The 22,134-nt window shown below is 39.8% G+C and overlaps 1 protein-coding gene across 1 annotated transcript in view; it reads left to right on the top strand.

The window, feature by feature from the left end:
- Positions 1-898: 898 nt before the first annotated feature.
- The window catches only part of LOC134593451 (pinopsin-like), a 64,587-nt gene continuing 43,351 nt past the window's right edge, over positions 899-22,134 (top strand). Inside the window, exon 1 of the mRNA XM_063444584.1 lies at positions 899-1,289. Within this exon, the coding sequence (XP_063300654.1) occupies positions 950-1,289 (340 nt within the window). The 5' untranslated portion in view covers positions 899-949. The remainder of the gene's footprint in view (positions 1,290-22,134) is intronic.

The raw sequence follows: 22,134 nt of genomic DNA, 5'->3' as shown, positions 1-22,134 counted from the left end.
CAGAAATCTCAGCCATCAAACCCCCCACCCACTCCCCGTAGCAATGAGTTACAATATTACTTACACACAGTTTCTCCTCAACTCAGGAGCTTTATATCCCACAAACACAAAACTCAGCATTATGTATCTTTTATATTAGATGATATTTCAAATGTAGGATTATGACAGTAAAATATTGTTAGTTATGTCATAACCCTTAATTATGTATTTTAGAATTAGGAAGCGCACTGCTTCATAATATGAATCTGACAACTTTTATGGTATTTAATCTAATAACCTAGCAGTTGTTACTGAGCCCTAATTTTATTCTATTAAAATGCTATAAATAAAACAAGCTTAAATAATAAATAGAGTAAGCTTATGGTGTTTACTGTCCAATGTGACATGCAATAAATTTAAATTTATATAAACATACATAAATAAATACTGTTTACGTAGTGCATGACATGCAGTTTGAAATGACAGAATATTTCCCAATCTGCCATAATTTACCATAAGAAGAAATACAATGTATTCATTTGCATTATTGAATCGCTGTATAAAATAAATGAACATTGTAAATATGTCTCATGTTGCATGAAATGTGTCTGCTAGAGATTGCTACTGTACCACATCTCATTCAATCCGCTTGTGCACACAGATCTTGTTAAGAAAAGCACAACATTTGTATAGTCTTACTTTGTTAATTAGGTTATTTGCCTTATAGGGAGGTCACCTTGCACAATAGCTTCTAGTTTCTAATGATCTCTGTTTAAGTAAAGAAAAAGAGAGTGGATTACAAAAACCCCATAGTAAGGAAGCTTACAGTGTTTTAATAAAAAGATCCTCTTTGGACTAGTAAACCTCTTGGACTTTATAAAGAGGTTTTTTGCATCACTGGTGTCCAGCTATTCTTTGCTTTATCTCCTTGTATGCTGCAAATACGTTTGTTACCCAAAGCCTATATTAAATGCATTCCCCATCCAATAAGTCAGCGTATGAGGCGTTGGGACCATTCGATGGCCCGCAATGGCCTCACATTGCCCCTCGCAGCACCTTTATGATGATTGCTGTGCTCATGGGCATAGTGGTTTTCTTGGCATTCATTGTCAATGGCCTAGTTATAGTAGTCACCATCCGATACAAGAAGCTGAGATCCCCTCTAAATTATATTTTGGTTAACCTCTCAGTTGCCAACCTTCTAGTCACAATATTTGGCAGCAGTGTTAGCTTCTTCAACAATGTGATTGGATACTTCAAACTGGGCAAGACAATGTGCGAATTTGAAGGCTTCATGGTTTCCCTAACAGGTAAGATGAGACTTTCCTAAACAAATGCTTGCTAGTGGACACTGTAGTAGATAATTATGCTGTGATCAATGTAAATAACGTTCACGTGGTCTTTTTCATAACACCTAGATTTGATATAATGTGTAGATTGCTGTTCAAAGAAAACAAATCATGTCTATGTGTTCATGTATCTATTACAGAAATATTAAGGGTATACATTATTTGTGGTTATATCACATCCAGCGTCTCACATTCCAGCAGAAAAACTGCAAGGAACTCATTTTTGTATTATATGTAGAACTAATATTTAAATACACTGCTCCTTTTTTTGTTTTGTTTTTTAAACTACACTTTCTGTTTGGCATGTAGAATTTCAAATATGTGGCTGTATGTGGCAATAATGGTATATTCAATAAGAGAGCCAAGCATGCATGAAAAGGCTTTGCCTGTATTTATGCAGAGAATATATACATAGGGTTTCTCATTAACTAGTTTTTCTCTAGAATAGGGAAAAGAATGGAAGTGTTGGGAGAATTGACTGTTTTTTGAAATTTATTTTTTATCAGGTTGCAATGCTAAATGACACCAAGAATATGTATATACAAGGGCAGGTTCTATTAAATTTGACATATAGAGGTATAGTTTTATTTGTTAAACAATGATTCATGATTCAGCGACAACTCAGTTGCAATATATCGAATCCCGATGGCTACATTATTTATACAATTTATTTATACAACAGACTTGTGCACAAATTCATTTCAGCTGCGCAAAATCAGTCATATGGTCAACTTGGTTATCAACTAACCGCAAACCTCTAGAACACATTTCTTACAAATCAATCATGCAAAATGCTAAATAAAAAGAGGCCATGTCTGCTGAAAAATGTGACATTAAAATAATTACATTTAGTAATAAATTATTCACTCCCAATTACCTCTTATAGTGTGCTATTTAAAACTAATTGCATTTTTGTTATTAGTTGTAATCAGCAATTTTTTTTAAAGTATTACATTAGTTTATTCTTTGTGCTTATAATGTAACATTATTTAAAAATAATGGTTAAAAAAGTCACGTTAGGAGGTTTTTTTTTATTAATTATAATGAAAATTATGTGTGACTTTTTGTTTTTTTGTGATTTTTATGGTTTGTCCTTTTGGTAAAGAAGATTGTTCTTCAGGTGAAATTAGACAATTTTGTATGTCATATTGATAAATGACTAAAACTATATAATACTGCAAAAATAGTAGTTGCATGGAATTAGATATAAAATAGAAAAAATAGATATTTGTCCATAGAGTATGTATTTGTCTGTCTGTCTATTTTAATGTCTTATAGACATCTGTATATATAGCTGTCAATAAGTATATGTTAATATGGTGCTGCTAAAAACTAGCCAATACATATTAAAAAAGAAACATGGAATTTGAATGACACATTATGACCATAAAAAAAAACTAAACAAAAAGTAGGATTTCCATCCACCATGCAAATATCGACCACGCATTATTAATGATATATGTGAAATCTCTAAAAAAAAAAACCAAAAAAAAAAAAAACCTGCTTACAGTTTGATTTTACTGTACAGAGGGGTGGCACAGAGGTTTGTGGAGATGGAACTGAGGAGTCTTCCTCCCTGGGTAATTACACAATGAACCCAGCAACAGACTGTCTGCGTTACAGCCATGCCTGCATCATATAAATATAGAAATATTCAGCAAAATGTAGTGAATTATACTGCAAATTGCAAAACGGAGGCTAAAATGGGCAAGTTGTGTCTAAGCTTAAATGGAGAATTTTGCTAAATTAGTTATATTTGCCTACAAACCTGTGGCTTATTTCTTAAACTAATGAATTCAGTGTAGTGAATAAAAAAACGAACTACAAAGTTAAGGCAAACGTTACAGATTTGGAATTTTTGATTTTCTCCAATTTTTCCAATAGCCATTATGTCTGCTAATGGCTTGAATGCTTGAAAAAACAATTTGTTTTTTTTTACTTGGAGTATTGTACGCAGTACTGAAGACCATATCTCCAGAAGGATATTAATACTTTAGAGAGAGTTCAGAGAAGGGTTACTAAACTGGTTCATGGATTGCAGGATAAAACGTACAAGGAAAGGTTAAAGGAACTTAACATGTATAGCTTGGAGGAAAGACGAGACAGGGGGGATATGATAGAAACATTTAAATACATAAAGGGAATCAACACAGTAAAGGAGGAGACTATATTTAACCCCTTAAGAACACAGCTTCAGAATCTTGTCTTACCCGTAAGGACACAATCCATTTTTGCTATATAATCCAACAACACCATAAAGGCATACCATTTCTTAAAGAAGACATCCCAGGGTATTTCAAAAGGCATATTTCGAACCCTGGCATGGGATTATTTTTCTGCTAGCTTGTACCAAGTATAGTGGTAAAAAGCATTTTTTCTACCTTTATAATACTACATATGTTGCTCAGCTATGTCGTCTGAGTACAGCAATACCCCCGTATGTGCCTTTGCCAGTTATATGTGGATGTTGAAAGGGCACATTTGAGACGCAGCCATTCCAGTTTTTTTCAAACTTTGAATTTTTACGCTGTGTCCATGACCCATTTTAGAGTATTTTAGCAGGCTATATAATCCAACTACCCCATAAAGGCATACCATTTCTTAAAGAAGACACCCCAGGGTATTTCAAAAGGCATATTTTGAACCTTGGTGTGGGATCATTTTTCCTCTAGCTTATAACAAGTGTAGTCGTAATAAGCATTTTTTCTGCCTTTTTGGCACACAAAGTAAGTTTGTACAGCATATTTTGCAAACCTTATGTGTGCTACGACTGTATAATACTACATATATTGCTCAGCTATGTTGTCTGAGTACAGCAATACCCCGGTATGTACCTTTGCCAGTTATATGTGGATGTTGAAGGGGCACATTTGAGACGCAGCCATTCAGGTTTTTTTCTAACTTTGAAGTTTTATGCTGTGTACATGTTCCATTTTGGAGTACTTTAGCCCATTGGTTATTCAAACTTCCCCACAAACACATACTATTGATTGAAGAATACATCCTGGGGTAATTCAAAAGGCATATATATATTTTTTCAATTCTTTATTTTATTTGTGCATAGCGTTAACAATCATGTTGCACTGCCACGATAGCAGGTGCCAACAGTCATAGAAACATATGTTTTCATTTGAATGGCATTGAAAGACATTGCACAGTTTTTTTGTTTTTTTTATAGTCTTGTTAGGAAACATGTTAACGGTTAAACCAGCTTGTATGCTTAAACAGCCTGGTACAGCTTATCACATATTGTACTTTGTGTGTATTAATGATTGATATGCTAGTGCCCCCAGTAACTCAATGGGAGCAAGGCTAAATCTCAGGCTTGTTGTGCGCTATATGTAAGTGAGGAGAGTGAACATATGACTGAGGGCTATATTATATCCGGCTGTGGTGTGTTATTAAACAGGCCTTGTTCTAGTTTGCTTTGCTGCAATGTATAGTATCATAAAACCCTCGTATATCTCGTTTACTCTGCGTCTAGTAGCTATCAGTAGGAGCATAAGCTGTGTGTATTTAGACTTACCGTTTAGACGGCTAGCTAAACCTGGATAAGATTACGCTATCCCATTTGTGCTGTATTTGTTAAGGACGGTGTGAGTATTTCCAAAGGCTGTAGTGATATGTGTTGGATCATGTTAGGTGTAACATTAACACAATAATAGGTCGCGCTATACAGGAAATATTACAATAAATAGATAAAAATATATATTTTACTCACATATGATAAAAGGACAAACAGAGAATAAAAATAGATATGTGCATAATAGTCCCAATATATAGTAAACTTCTTGTGGGTTCCAATAGGCTAATTGAGACTTGATAGTGTAGTCAATGAGAAGCTGGATCTTCTATAGCTTAGGAAATCTTGACTCAATGACGGACATGTGAATGAAAAAAACAGAGAGACTCCAATAGTGCAAACTGTGTTTGAGTAGATAGAATAAAGTGTATGTTAGGGAGGTATTTCACTCACCTATTCAAGAGCATGTACTTGCTCAAGTGTGATTAGCATTCAGTGGCGTTGGCCCCCCACTGTCGGGATATAGGTGTAGATAATTCCTCGATATGAAAGAAAAATAGAAACCAAATATAGTGCTCACTGTATTAATAAAAGTAAGTCTGAGAAGTAGAGGGCGTACTCACATTTGAATGAGCAGGATTTACTGCTCAATATGATGGCGTGGGTGGTATAATCCCCACCTAGGATTCTTTGGATGATGGTCAGCTCCAAAGTGACGTATGACCAGGTTAATAAATAAATAAATTAGAATTATAAAATGAAATAGAATAAAAGGTATATGGCAAATAAATGGTAAAAAAGCCAATATTCCTTTATTAGTACAATAAAAATATATATAAAAATAGCCAAAACGCGTTTCGCCACACAGGGCTTTATCAACTGGCAATAATAGAAATTGACCTGGTACATAGAAGCTTATATAAACTTAGGAGATACATGGTTATTCAAATTTTGGCGCCAAAATGACGTCATCAATACAGTGAGAATAATCCTAGATGGGGATTATACCACCCACGCCATCATATTGAGCAGTAAATCCTGCTCATTCAAATGTGAGTACGCCCTCTACTTCTCAGACTTACTTTTATTAATACAGTGAGCACTATATTTGGTTTCTATTTTTCTTTCATATCGAGGAATTATCTACACCTATATCCCGACAGTGGGGGGCCAACGCCACTGAATGCTAATCACACTTGAGCAAGTACATGCTCTTGAATAGGTGAGTGAAATACCTCCCTAACATACACTTTATTCTAAAAACCAAAGAAAAGTATAACGTTACCTGCGCTTTCTCCTTAATCCCTATGTATATTTAGACAAATGGAGGTCATTTAGTTGCTCCAATGGCCATTGGAGGGAATGCCCGCCTGCCAACGTCAAGGCAGACCCCCCTAAGCGGGTCGTAACACTGACCCTTCAGCCTGCTTCCTTGAGCTTCTGGCAAAGATATCTCTAATGAGACAGAAAGGGGTATTTTTTATATACACCCCCATACTTATTAACCCTTAATAGGGAACACATGGGATGGGTAGCAGCATTGTAACCAGGCTGTGTGATACAAAGTAAATACAAATACAAAAAGAGAAGCCCTGCGCTTAAGCAGCAAGGACTACAACACACATCAGCCCCAATATATAGTAAAAACCAAAGAAAAGAAAAACGTTACCTGCGCTTTCTCCTTAATCCCTATGTATATTTAGACAAATGGAGGTCATTTAGTTGCTCCAATGGCCATTGGAGGGAATGCCCGCCTGCCAACGTCAAGGCAGACCCCCCTAAGCGGGTCCTAACACTGACCCTTCAGCCTGCTTCCTTGAGCTTCTGGCAAAGATATCTCTAATGAGACAGAAAGGGGTATTTTTTATATACACCCCCATACTTATTAACCCTTAATAGGGAACACATGGGATGGGTAGCAGCATTGTAACCAGGCTGTGTGATACAAAGTAAATACAAATACAAAAAGAGAAGTCCTGCGCTTAAGCAGCAAGGACTACAACACACATCAGCCCCAATATATAGTAAAAACCAAAGAAAAGAAAAACGTTACCTGCGCTTTCTCCTTAATCCCTATGTATATTTAGACAAATGGAGGTCATTTAGTTGCTCCAATGGCCATTGGAGGGAATGCCCGCCTGCCAACGTCAAGGCAGACCCCCCTAAGCGGGTCCTGACACTGACCCTTCAGCCTGCTTCCTTGAGCTTCTGGCAAAGATATCTCTAATGAGACAGAAAGGGGTATTTTTTAAATACACCCCCATACTTATTAACCCTTAATAGGGAACACATGGGATGGGTAGCAGCATTGTAACCAGGCTGTGTGATACAAAGTAAATACAAATACAAAAAGAGAAGTCCTGCGCTTAAGCAGCAAGGACTACAACACACATCAGCCCCAATATATAGTAAAAACCAAAGAAAAGAAAAACGTTACCTGCGCTTTCTCCTTAATCCCTATGTAAATTTAGACAAATGGAGGTCATTTAGTTGCTCCAATGGCCATTGGAGGGAATGCCCGCCTGCCAACGTCAAGGCAGACCCCCCTAAGCGGGTCCTAACACTGACCCTTCAGCCTGCTTCCTTGAGCTTCTGGCAAAGATATCTCTAATGAGACAGAAAGGGGTATTTTTTATATACACCCCCATACTTATTAACCCTTAATAGGGAACACATGGGATGGGTAGCAGCATTGTAACCAGGCTGTGTGATACAAAGTAAATACAAATACAAAAAGAGAAGTCCTGCGCTTAAGCAGCAAGGACTACAACACACATCAGCCCCAATATATAGTAAAAACCAAAGAAAAGAAAAACGTTATCTGCGCTTTCTCCTTAATCCCTATGTATATTTAGACAAATGGAGGTCATTTAGTTGCTCCAATGGCCATTGGAGGGAATGCCCGCCTGCCAACGTCAAGGCAGACCCCCCTAAGCGGGTCCTAACACTGACCCTTCAGCCTGCTTCCTTGAGCTTCTGGCAAAGATATCTCTAATGAGACAGAAAGGGGTATTTTTTATATACACCCCCATACTTATTAACCCTTAATAGGGAACACATGGGATGGGTAGCAGCATTGTAACCAGGCTGTGTGATACAAAGTAAATGCAAATACAAAAAGAGAAGTCCTGCGCTTAAGCAGCAAGGACTACAACACACATCAGCCCCAATATATAGTAAAAACCAAAGAAAAGAAAAACGTTACCTGCGCTCTTAGTCTATAACATTAAAACATTGTGAAAGTAATTAGAAGGAGACAGCAGATCAGCATTACTTAACAGACTGAGAGTTCATGTTGAAGCATGGAAAGCTGTGCTCGGGTGAGGTTCTTGGGTCTCAGTCCTTAGGGTGGCCTGTGTTCATCCAACCTCGCTCTGTGGTGCCGCTGGGGTTGCGTGTAAGCCGCTCGGGCCGGGAAGTGCAAGCTCATTGCGAATAAAGTCCCGCTGCATATGCTGGTTCTCTGTGTGTCGCTTGGGGAGTGAGTCCCGGTGGCCTCCTGGCGTGTGTGGGGTGTCGCAACCTTGTCTGCTCTGTCTCGCCGGACCCTTCTTGAAGCCCATGTGGGGTGTTCGCCGCTCCGGTTGGTCTCACTTTTGGGCTGTGCTGTTCCCTGCTGTGGGTGCCCATGGATTTGCCGCTGGGTGCGGTAAGTGGTCGGGAATGGGTGGGGACGGTTGGTACCTCGGTGCTCTCGTGGGGTCGTCCCTGTGGCTGCAGGTGCCCGGATCGGGCATGTGCTTGATTTGTGCTGTGGTCTTTGCCTTATTACTTTGCGTGGTTGAGGTGCTTGCCTACCAATCCGCCGCTGTTGTTTAGTGCTATGTCTCGCCAGTGCAGCTTTCCATTGCTGAGGGCTTTTAGGTGGCGGCTATCGAGGTGGGTGGCTTGAGCTGGGTGGGCGAGTGTTGCTTTTTTGTAGTAGTTGCTCAAATTTAAGCCAGAAGTCCATGAATATGCGGTCCAGGTTGGACTCGGGGATGAGCTGGGCCTCGTGGTTGCTTGGAGGCCCACGGCCATTCTCTACGGCGTTGGCTCTTTGTCAGGGGGGAACCACTGGGGTGGACCGGGATCACCCGCACCGGTCCAAGGGGGGGATTGCGGGGTGTCCGTTTATGGCTTTTAGCCTCCGGATGGCTCCAATGGTGGCATTAACACTATAGGGTCAAGAATACTAGTTGCACTGGTGACTATAGTGTCCCTTTAATATTAGTTAAGAGGCATCAAGAACAGAGGTACATTGATAAATTTCACATACGTATATTTTATGGAGTATGTTTAAAAATGGCAAAAATTTCATTACTACCCCTCTCAAACTTACGGAAACACCCATATTCAATGTAATCAAAATGTGGGACTTTTCCACTTTTTCGGATGATTGCCATCTGGCTGGTGTTTTACTGGCACAGTTGGTATTTGAGACTGTCTAGCTGGTGCCGGTATTGCAAAAATATCAGCAATGCAAATGCATTTTTTCTTACTGGACTGAAATCATTCCGTTCTGCAATACCGGCACCAGCCAGTAGGATTGTGTTCTGTGGCCTCTTCTGGACAATACTTTTGCTGTGTGTGGAAAGAGAAGGGGATATTGGAAATAATTCTTACTTACCTGTTTTGTCCCACCCTTCCTCCCCTTCTTGTTTTAGCTTCCGTTTGGTTGCGGCGGCAGGGGATGGATTGATAAATTGGGGTGTAGGTTGTTTGTCCTGATGTAAAATAATTTAGTTCGCTAAGAACAGTTAGGTTTGGAAGGGTATTGGTAGGTTCAAGCTCATTGGTTGCTCCGAACCTTGTGTGTAGGGTGTATCTCTGCATACCCCTACATGGAAAAAAAACTGGAAAATCATGCCCTTGGTGGAAATGGTTATGTTTATATGTTAATTGTATGTTATAATGTGGTTTTATTGATTGTGATGTGGATCATTGTCTGGGGTAGTGTTGTTAATGGAGTTGAGCTTGATATGTTATGTTTAATAAATGAACAATGACCTTTAAATTTCAAGTATTAATTATATTATTAAAACTGTGATAATTTCCCCCCCAAAAAGGTGTCTTTGGGGTCTTTGGTTTTTTTGGGGGGATTTGTTAATCATATGCCGAAAAAGGCCACTATGCATATGTCAAGCTTAGTTCTGTGACAATTACTATCAAAATCTTTGGACAAAGAAGCAGGAAAATAGTGATTACTCTCCCCTCAATCCCTAACATAATCCTAAATCCAGTTTATCCAATGGTCTCCTAATCTGCCTGCTAATGGGGCAGGCCAGCAGCAGCGAGAATATTAGGAGATAAAAAACACACTAACATCATTCCCAAGTTATGTCAGTCACCTTCCTAGTTAACCAATGTCAGCAGTTGCCGAACTGGCTAAAAACATACCAACCTGGTCCACATATAGTGTTAAGAATGTGATGAAGACCATTAATTTAATTCCATTTCACAACTTTACTTATATACTGTGTGTGTATATATATATATATATATATATATATATACATACATACATTCAGGACATACATGTAGTAGTTTGCCCAAGATTAGTAGTAGTTACACTCTCAAGCAGTACCTGGAATGGAATGAAGCAGCCACCGCCCAGGACTGTAACTCCCACCAATCTCAGGTGGCACTGAGATATTTTTTTTCCAGCGCAGCTCATACAATCATATTTTCCCCTTAACCCTTCACTTTCATAACACATTAACACCTGCACTACCCTAACAAACTTTACTACACATTAACCACACTATCATTAAACATCAACCCCTACACTAAACTAACACTATCACTAAACATTAACCCCCACACAAAACTAACACTATCACAAAACATTAACCCCCACGCTAAACTAACACTATCACTAAACATTAACCCTCACACAAAACTATCACAAAACATTAACCCCATGCTAAACTAACACTATCACTAAACATTAACCCCTACACTAAACTAACACTATCACTAAACATTAACCCCCACACTAAACAAACACTATCACTAAGCATTAACCCCTACACTAAACTAGCACGATCACTAAATATTAACCTCCACACTAAACTAACACTATCACTAAATATTAACCTCCACACTAAACTAACACTATCACTAAACATTAACCCCCACACTAAACTAACACTATGAATAAACATTAACCCCCACGCTAAACTAAGACTATCACTAAACATTAACCCCCACACTAAACTAAGACTATCACTAAACATTAACCCCCACACTAAACTAAGACTATCACTAAACATTAACCCCCACACTAAACTAAGACTATCACTAAGCATTAACCCCCACACTAAGCTAACACTATCACTAAACATTAACCCCCACACTAAATTAACACTATCCCTAAACATTAACCCCCACGCTAAACCAAGACTATCACTAAACATTAACCCCTATATTAAACTAACACTATCACTAAACATTAACCCCTATATTAAACTAACACTATCACTAAACATTAACCCCTATATTAAACTAACACTATCACTAAACATTAACCCCCACACTAAACTATCACTAAACATTAGCCCCCACACTAAACTAACACTATCACTAAACATTAACCCATACACTAAACTAAGACTATTACTAAATATTAACCCCTACACTACACTAAACTAACACTATTACTAAACATTAACCCCTACACTAGACTAACACTATCACTAAACATTAACCCCCACACTAAACTAGTTATTGATAGGGGTTAATGTTTAGTGATGGTATTAGTTTAGTGATAGGGTTATCACTAAACTAATACCATCACTAAACATTAACCCCTATCACTAAACTAACACTATCACTAAACATTAACCCCTGCACTAAACTAACACTATCACTAAACATTAACCCCTGCACTAAACTAACACTATCACTAAACATTAACCCCTACACTAAACTATCACTAAGCATTAACCCCCATACTAAACTAACACTATCACTAAATAGTGATGTCCCGAACGGTTCGCTGGCGAATAGTTCCTGGCAAACATAGCATGTTCGCATTCGCCACGGATGGCGAACATATGCGATGTTCGGTTCGCCCCCTATTCATCATCATTGAGTAAACTTTGACCCTGTACCTCAGTCAGCAGACACATTCCAGCCAATCAGCAGCAGACCCTCCCTCCCAGACCCTCCCACCTCCTAGACAGCATACAATTTAGATTAATTCTGAAGCTGCATTCATTTTTTTTTTGTGTTTATTATACATTATCCTCCATAGCCAGTAACCTGTGTTTATTATACATTATCCCCCATAGCCAGTAACCTGTTTTTTTATACAGTATCCCCCCATAGCCAGTAACCTGTGTTTATTATACATTATCCCCCCATAGCCAGTAACCTGTGTTTATTATACATTATCCTCCCATAGCCAGTAACCTGTGTTTATTATACATTATCCCCACCATAGCCAGTAACCTGTGCTTATTATACATTATCCCCCCCATAGCCAGTAACCTGTGCTTATTATACATTATACCCCCACAACCAGTAACCTGTGTTTATTATACATTATACCTCCATAGCCAGTAACCTGTGTTTATTATACATTATCCCCCCATAGCCAGTAACCTGTGTTTATTATACATTATCCCTCCCGTAGCCAGTAACCTGTGTTTATTATACATTATCCCCCCCATAGCCAGTAACCTGTGTTTATTATACATTATCCTCCCATAGCCAGTAACCTGTGTTTATTATACATTATCCCCCCATAGCCAGTAACCTGTGTTTATTATACATTATCCTCCCATAGCCAGTAACCTGTGCTTATTATACAGTATCCCCCCACAACCAGTAACCTGTGTGTATTATACATTATCCCCCCACAACCAGTAACCTGTGTTTATTATACATTATCCCCCCATAGCCAGTAACCTGTGTTTATTATACATTATCCTCCCCATAGCCAGTAACCTGTGCTTATTATACATTATCCTCCCATAGCCAGTAACCTGTGCTTATTATACATTATCCCTCCCATAGCCAGTAACCTGTGTTTATTATACATTATCCCCCATAGTCATTTATCGTTGGACCTAGGCAGCATGATGTCTTAGGCCGGCCCAGAGAGTGAGTGAGTGAGTGAATAATATAATATATATGTTCAGAAACATATTAGTAATATATGTAAATCGGGTTCATGCAAAGAGGGTGAAAAGGTATTAAAGAAAAACACACTTATTGCATCAAATTTACAAAGCCAAACTTTTAATGGCTTTCCTCATTTCTTTCTCGGGATGAGGAATATATCGGTTGTAGACTGAGGATTTCCATCTGCCCAATCTTTTAATAATATGCACTGGAGTGTCAGTGTTGAAGGAGACCGAAGCTGCCCCTATTCTAAATGAAAGACCCGAGACATGGATACAACCCAATCTTAGGAGTAGTGTTCTGATGTAGAAGATTAATTTAGCCGTAGTCAGAGGGATTCAGTGAGAGTAGTGGTGAAATGAGTGTGGCATGACTGAGTGTGGGTAAGTAAGAGTCAAGTATTTTAACTGGGCACTAGTTCTAGGTGGGATAAAGTGGTATAGTGAATGGATGAGTAGTTTGGTTCGTTTTAGAGGTTTGTAGAGAAAGTATATAGTGATCATGATTTTTAGCAATATACAATATTTTTAAGGTAGTCCCAGTGCCACCACTCATATCTGGTGTCACAATAGCTTGCATTTAAAAAAAACAAAAAACTTTTTTGACTGTAATATAATAGCAGTCAGTTTCCTTCACACATGTGCGTTTCAGGGCCTGCCAGGGCACAGTGTCACACCAGTGCAACTCATATCTGGTGTAACAGTAGTGTACATTTAAAAAAAAATACAGGGGGCTTGTTGTCACCTTTCGGCTACCCTTGGTGTTGTACGTGGCTGGGTGGAGGCATAGACCTTCAATGACATCAGTGAGGACAAGGAACGGGACATGGCTAGCTTGGTATCCAACCTTGTGCAAATGGGGAGTTTGCGGTTGTGCAAATGGACTGTTTACGGTTGTTTGCGGTGCCTTAAACGGGGAGTTTGGTCTGTCACTGTGAAGCGGGCATAACCCTTACACTACCTGATCGATACAACATCATACCTGATGTTTTAAAGCACGTTATTCCAAACAATTTAGGAATGTTAGGTGATTTATGCCCTTTATGGATTAAAACCAGACTCTGCATCAACTATGTCATTTTCCATGGGGGTTTTGCCATGGATCCCCCTCCGGCATGCCACAGTCCAAGTGTTAGTCCCCTTGAAACAACTTTTCCATCACTATTGTGGCCAGAAAGAGTCCCTGTGGGTTTTAAAATTCGCCTGCCTATTGAAGTCTATGGCGGTTCGCCGGGTTCGCCCGTTCGCGAACATTTGCGGATGTTCCCGTTCGCGAACGGAAAATTTCATGTTCTCCACATCACTATCACTAAACATTAACCCGCATACTAAACTAACACTGTCACTAAACATTAACCCCCATACTAAACTAGCACTGTCACTAAACATTAACCCCTATATTAAACTAACACTATCACTAAACATTAACCCCTACACTAAACCAACACTATCACTAAACATTAACACAGACACTAAACTAACACTATCACTAAACATTAACCCCCATACTAAACTAACACTATCACTAAACATTAACCCCCACACTAAACTAACACTATCACTAAACATTAACCGCCACACTTAACTAACACTGTCACTAAACATTAACCCCTATATTAAACTAACACTGTCACTAAACATTAACCCCTATATTAAACTAACACTGTCACTAAACATTAACCCCTATGTTAAACTAACACTATTACTAAACATTAACCGCTACACTAAACTAACACTATGACTAAGCATTAAACCCCATGCTTACACTAATACTGAACATTAATCCCCACACTAAACTAACACTATCACAAAACTAACACTATCACTAAACATTAACCCTGGAGTACTCAAAAACAAACCATTAATTCCTACATTACACCGACACTAGCCCTAACCTAAAAAAAATATAATGTAATATAAAAGAAAAATAGTGATGAAGTGTGTTAGGTGAAAATAACTCCACAATGAGGTCCTGAAGACATTTATAAACTCAACACATATATATATGCCAATCTCAAACTGTGTAATAATGTCTGCTCGAAACCGTGGGTGGTAGGATTGAAAATACAGCATAAAGAAACCAAAATACAATGAATAAGGTGAACCTGAGAGAAGGAAAAAATAAAACAGAATTCCTCTCCTATTGAGGTAGAACATAAATTATGTACCATAGGTGACAAAGGTTCCTTATTTTATTTCTTCTTATACCTGGGAGGTGGATGAGTCATCTTATTATTGGTACTGCAAGTGGTACGAGAGCAAAAAGAAGTTTCAGGATGGATGTACTACTCACCTATTTCTAACCAAACTACAGGAAAAGCAGCTTTTTAAGTTTATTCATTTGAAACTGAGCTGCTAAAATTGCCTATTTAAAAGAAATCAAATATGAATTGGTGCCTTTGTTATGAATTTACATTCAAACTGACTCAGTATCAATATTGCACCATTTGTAACGAAATACATTTAAAAGGGGGCGATTAGGTGTATTGTTTTTTTAATGCCTCAGTTAAAGAGAACATTGAGGCACCATAAACACTGAAGATCACATGTGCTGTCCCACTGCACCTCCCATTGTTGCTCTGGCAGTGTAGTGAATAACATTATTTACTACACTTTATTTGATATACAAACAAGCAGAAGTTAAAGACAAGTTGCATTGAAAAAGGGAATACCCAAAACATCTGCTTGTTTGTAAATAACCTTTGAATAAATTTGAGAAGCACTTTGGGTGCACATTGCAACTTGTTGCGCTGCCCTCATTCTTTTGTTTTAGCCTGAGCAGTAACGGGTAGCAGTTATAGGCTGAGAATTTTAGATTGGCACTCTAAGCCTATCATAACCACCTATTGATAGTATGCGTTGGTATGGGTAATGTTCTAATCTGTATTAACTAAACCCCCTGGTGGAAACTGAGCTGAGGTATGGGTACATTGCATCATTGGGTTGCTCCAGGCACTATATCCACTTCAATGACTGTCAATTTGTGTTAGGGACAGGTTTATTGTTAAGTGCTGTGAGCCAGGGATGTGTACACCACTAGGTTGACTAGACTTGGATCTCTGAATGGAGAGGACTGCGTGTGATGTTTCTTGTATTTGAGAGCCACCATCTTCCTACTCTGTTAAAAGGCTGTTTGCTCACCCTTCTCACTGGTCACCTCTTGTACTACTGTTTCCCTTCCGCCAGGTGGTTTGCAACAGATGGCTTCTGCTTGAGTAGACTCTGCTAAGTCCCATACTTCACTGTTTTATTAGAATAATGTATGGTGGTTATGAGAATATTTTCTGCCCTCACATCTAAAGCCAACTTGTTTCATGCTCTTCTTTTTCAATAGCAACGTGCTGAAAGAATGCATTAGGATCATATGAAGACACATTATTTGTACATGCTCACATATATGGGAAAAAAGTTTGAAAACGTTTAAACTTTTAAGGTCTTACTAAAGACCTATATACTAGCATGGGATATATCTGGTTTCATGGCAAGTGCAGATCTATACAACCCAGCACCCTAGCACCTTAAAATGTAGTATGTTCTGGAATTATTCCAATCATTCGTCCTTACTATTGGAACACTCCAAGCTGCTAGTGGATTTGATTCATTGTCCATTGTAAAATATGGTTACATAATGTATAATGTATTCATTATTTCATTGTCAAAATATGGGTAATTAATTAAATGTGTTTAAATATGCATGGAATAGTCACCCAATAGAGGTGGTATGATTACTTACAACATGCTCTGGGCAATTGCTGCATCTTGACTTCAGTGCAAGCAAGTTAACCAAACCAGTAAGTAACATGACCTGTAATCTGTTTGTTTGAAAAGCCAGAGGGGTGTAATCAGGTTAATTTATAAAAGTGTCAATTCCTACTGAATTCTGCACTTTTTGCAAAATGAAAAAAATAGGACACACTCTTCATATATAAAGCTTTTCAGCAAGCTAAAATGCTTAAGGGGTCTGCAGCGTCCCTGTAAGATAAGCTAGGTGATAGTAAAAGCTGGTACAGTGTGAATAGACTGAGATGGTGCTCTCAACATATAGAGATGTCACCAGGCTTAATCACCCGATACCACAGAAAGGCCATAATGGAAAGTCCAGCTCCACGCCGGGCTCGCTTTCCCCCTTCTCCTTTACAAGATGTTTCCGGATTTGCTAAGTGTCCCACTACGTGTTATAAATAGATCTGGAGTGCCACTGGTTCCCGTACCTTTGGCCCCTGGCCTTGAAGAAGGTCAATGCCCCAGTTCCATGAATCCCCTACTTCCCAGTGAGAGAATAATTAGCCCACAGGCTCTCTCCAAAACATGGACAACTCCTTGGGTGTTTGGATGACAGCGTGGAGGTGTAGTGTAGGGATCAAAGGTAAAAGCGCACACACAATACCAGAAAAATTTTAATATATACAGTTATGGTAACCAATAGTAGATGTTCCTGGTATATACTTGTAAAGGACGTATATGATGGTATGTATTACCTATATAAAAATATAATCAAACAGCAAAAACATAGTGTAATCTGTTTAAAATATAATAAAAGTGAATATTGAAGCTGAAACCACTCACAATTTGTTGAGTCGATTAAAAGTTGTCTCAAAACGTATACAGCATGCATGTCTCATCCATGGACATAGATGAAACTTTCCTTTAGATGGACTCTCTGGACATTCAGGAACCAGGGATTTGGAGTAGAGAAAAAAGTCTTCCCTTGGATAAATTCTCTGATTATTGTCCAATCTCATATAATGAGATATAAAGTCAGGAACCAGAAGTAGGAAATATTCTTTAAAAAAAAGTTCATTTCTTTACATAAATAAAATAAAATAAAAATATGCACAACGCGTTTCAACCATGTGTGGTCTTCCTCAGGTGATGGTCAACATCAAAGTAAGTATAGAAACAATTTATAAAGGGTACAACATTAAGAATACAATTAATTGCGCATGTGAAAATGGAGACACCCATTTCTTTATTTGGTCACAACCTGATGTACATCGCCACCTCCAATATGGCCGAACATCCGGTTTCGGACATAATTTGGGTGCCATCTTGGTATCCCAAAAATATAAACTATGCGAAGAGAGAGAAAACAATTATAGATAGCCTGTTGCTGTCTATGCTGTTCGAAGGATATATAAAACGATCACACTGAGTCCGTAACGTCACTTCCGGTGACGTATTGGTTCGTCCGTCACGTCACTTCCGGTTTCGCCGGATCGTTGAGGGATGTATCTTTCCTCCTTCCGTACTTGTAGTAGTCCATATATTATAGTCTTTATACTCCGGCAAAGATGCCATTTTTAAACATGGCAAACCAAGTCTCATATTGAATAGTAGTAATATGTAAAAATGTATAAAAAGAAACAAAAATAAATATGATTATCACCACATAAAAAACATTCTAGTAAATTCTAGATCAAATATATCAAATATATTAAATATATAATATATATATATATATATATATATATATATATATATATATATATATATATATAAAGGAGAAAGAGAGAAAAAAGTGCCTATAGTCATAATTAATGAAATGCCCCACTAAAAAAAAAAAACTTTTAAAAGAGAAACAACCACGTCTAAACCATATCTTATAAAAAATACAATGAAGAGAGATCTCGATAAAAAATATATATAATCTAAAAAGGGATAAAAAAATAAAATATATATAAAATATATATATATATATAATAATAATATATATAAAAACAATAAAATATTTCATAAAATATTATTAATTTCAAAATCGATGTTAAGACCTTTAGGGGTTAAGGTACATAATTCAAAGATCCACTTGGATTCTTTAATGCTTGGAGTCTTTGCTATGTCTCCCCCTCTCCAGTTTCTACTTATTTTTTCAATTCCATGAAAACTCAGATATTTTGGATCTGAATTATGGTGTTCATAAAAATGTTTGGACACACTGTGCTTGGAGGGCCCCCAGCTGAGAAGAGGGATGGGCATCTGATTCTGGGTGCTGGGATATCTGTGTGGCTTGAGGAGTAAATAGTCCAGATCAGATGTTGATATGGTGCCATAATCTCTGGCAGATTGTTTTGGACCTGGTATTAAAAAGGGCTGTCCACCCATGGGCCTTTAGGTCTTTACGGCAGCGTGAGAGTTATGACGCAATAGCCATTTTGGTCATGCCACGCAGTTTCAGATAACAGGCTTGCATGCTTCTATAGAGGTGCGTATGCTGCCCTGTGGGGACCGGGATATCATCAGTAGTCCAGAGGTCTTCAGGTATCCCTCTACAATGATTATACCACAACACGCTGAAAGCTAGACGGACACTCAGGCCAGTGGCAACGGTGCTACGAGACCGCAGTATCACATATAAATGGGGATTTCCTTTTGCATTACTGGTCCACCACCAGAATGGATGGGCATCGGCCCGTTTGCCTAAAGAAGTGCCGCAGTTCCTGGAGGAACTGGGTCTCCCACCTATCCCAGTCACCAATTGGGTTCTGGGGTCCTTGGGAGCGAGGCTCCCAGCATGATACACTACCTGTGGTTTACTAGGGGTTGAGGCGCATAGACCTTCCATGAGGCGCAAGATAATTCTGACAGGGGAAGGAGGTCAAGTCTCTCCTTCTCTCGTACCCATATGAGTTTCTTGGCGGTACCCAGGAACTGATGATGGGGGGGGGGGGGCATGTACGGGTTTGGAACCCCTGGAGGAGAGGATAAAGTAGACTGGGGGGAATTGGCACCCCTCCTGAGGCTGAGACCAGCCAGACGACAGTCGAGAGCCCGACCCTATGCAGTGAGAGCTTGGACCGGAGGGGGGAGTTGTTGAGGGGTGGAATCTCCCTAGAGGCCTGGTTGTTTGATGGGGGGGGAGAAAGGGACAATTTAGTTTTGTTACGTTTATACTCATCTTGATGGTATGTCACTCATGCATGTTTATGGTTAATATATGGTGCTATTTTTAACGCTGGATATTAGCACCGAAGGAGTATGATGTGGAGCGGACCTGTTCCGGATTTATATTGTTGTAATTTTCTTTGGTGGAGCCTGGGTCGCGTTCCTTGACCCACACTCGTGCAAGGCTTATTATGGCAGGGCTCTAGGAGATACCGCGTCTTGGTCTGGTTACCAGCGCGTGTCCCTAGTGCATCTGTCGTAGCATGAGTCCTCTTACTTAGGGAGGGGGAAGTTTCAGGACACCTCTTGTCCTGTTAGGAGTTCCCCTTAGTCTTGGGCACTCGTCTCCTTTTTTATTATTTTTTCTTCTCTACTCTTACTTTTCTCCTTTTCACTCTTTTCTCTCCCTATACTACCCTTCCCTTCTTCTGCTCCTTTTATTCTCCCTCCTTATTGGTCTGCGCCAGGGGGATGGGGCTGTCCCTGAGCGGCCGTCACAGGGGCCGGGGAGCGTGAGAAGCAATTGAGGTATCTTGGGCTAGTGCTAGTCCTGGGACCGGGGCCGCCATGACGTATCACCGCGTTCCCCTGTCTGTCCTCACTCTTAATTGTAGGGAATTGAACATCCCGGAACGCAGAGTCCACCTCCTATGGGAACTGAAGAAGAAACATGTCTCGGTTGCGATGCTGCAGGAAACACATTTTCGAGAAGGAGTGGCCCCCAAGCTCCAGAATGGATCCTATCCAGCCAACTACTTCTGCAACCATCCCAACTCGTACAGCCGGAGTCACCGTCATACTCGCAGCAGAACTGGGGTTTCAGGAGCTAGACAGTTTGCGTGATTCACAGGGGTGCTTTCTCTTCCTGAAGGTCACCATTGCCGGTAAGCTCTACACATTCGCAAATATCTATGTAACCAACAGACGGCAGGCACAATTTCTCAGGGGAACGCTGGCTAAGCTGATAGGTGCCTTGATCCTAGGGAGGGGGGGAGTTCAATGCTCCGCTGGACCCGATACTTGACTCTTCGTCAGGACACAGTAGCATCTCCCAAATAAGCATTCGCTCCATACTTAGATCTCTGGGTGACATGAGCCTAGTGGATTGTTGGAGGGCCCATAAACTTAACGTTAGGGACTTCACACATTATTCCACACTTTATGACCGATACTCTCATATAGACTACCTTTTAATCAGACAGGAGGGCCTTTCCCGCTTATTAAAAGCCACCATAGAGCCTTCCACCTGGTCGGATCACGGCTCGGTTAGCATTGAGCTTGAGTCTCCCCTTTTTTGGCCCTCAAAATGGACATGGAGGCTCAATGAGGCCTTGATCTTGGAACCCGAGGTCTGGGAGCACGTCTCCCAAGCACTGGACCTTTACTTCCAGGAAAACGGTATGCCGGGCATCTCACCAATCTCGATCTGGGAGGCCCATAAGAGTGTCATTCAGGGCACACTCCTATGCATCCCTTTCCATAAAAAAAGGTAGCTCTAAGGGAGATGGCTGACCTCTACCAATCAATCTCAACTCTTGAACTCCGACATGAACGATATCCGTTGATGGAAACTTACAGGGAGCTGATTTGAGCTAGAAGACAGCTAAAGGAACTCCTAACGGGACGGTATCTTCGCTCTCTACAGCACTCAAGGGTTTCGTCTATGCCCATGCCAACAAAGGGGGTAGATTCCTCGCTCGTCTTCTGAAAGATAAAACCCTATGCACGCCGCTTCGTAAATTACACTTATCGACGGGCACTACATCATCTTTTCCAACCGACATAGCGGAAGAATTCAGGACATACTATTGATCCCTATACAACCTGGCCACACCAGGTGGAGACAACATGTCAGCAACAGAGACCATTCACATACATGACTATTTACACTCTAATGTTGCGAGACAGGCAAGCCCGGACACGGCTGCGATACTGGATGCCCAGATTAACATGAAAGAATTCTCAGCTGCTTTAAAGACAACCAAAAGGGGCAAAGTACCGGGCCCCAATGGATTCTCTATGGGACACTACAAGACCTTCTCAATGGAGCTCATACCCTACCATAGCCCTCAACACTGTTGTGGAGGGGGGGACCTTTGGGGTGTTCTTCCAAAACCCGGAAAAGATCAGCTGAACTGTAGCAGCTACCGCCCGATCTCACTGCTGAATGTGGACACCAAGCTCTTCATGAAGGTGCTGGCGTCTAGACTCCAGTCCGTGATGCCATCTTTGATACACATTGACCAGAGAGGGTTTATTCCGGGACGAGAGGCGCGAGATAGCACACTACGGCTGT

This window comes from Pelobates fuscus, chromosome 1 (assembly GCF_036172605.1).
Source record: "Pelobates fuscus isolate aPelFus1 chromosome 1, aPelFus1.pri, whole genome shotgun sequence".
NCBI lineage: Eukaryota > Metazoa > Chordata > Amphibia > Anura > Pelobatidae > Pelobates > Pelobates fuscus.
This window is presented reverse-complemented; position numbering and strand designations above follow the sequence as displayed.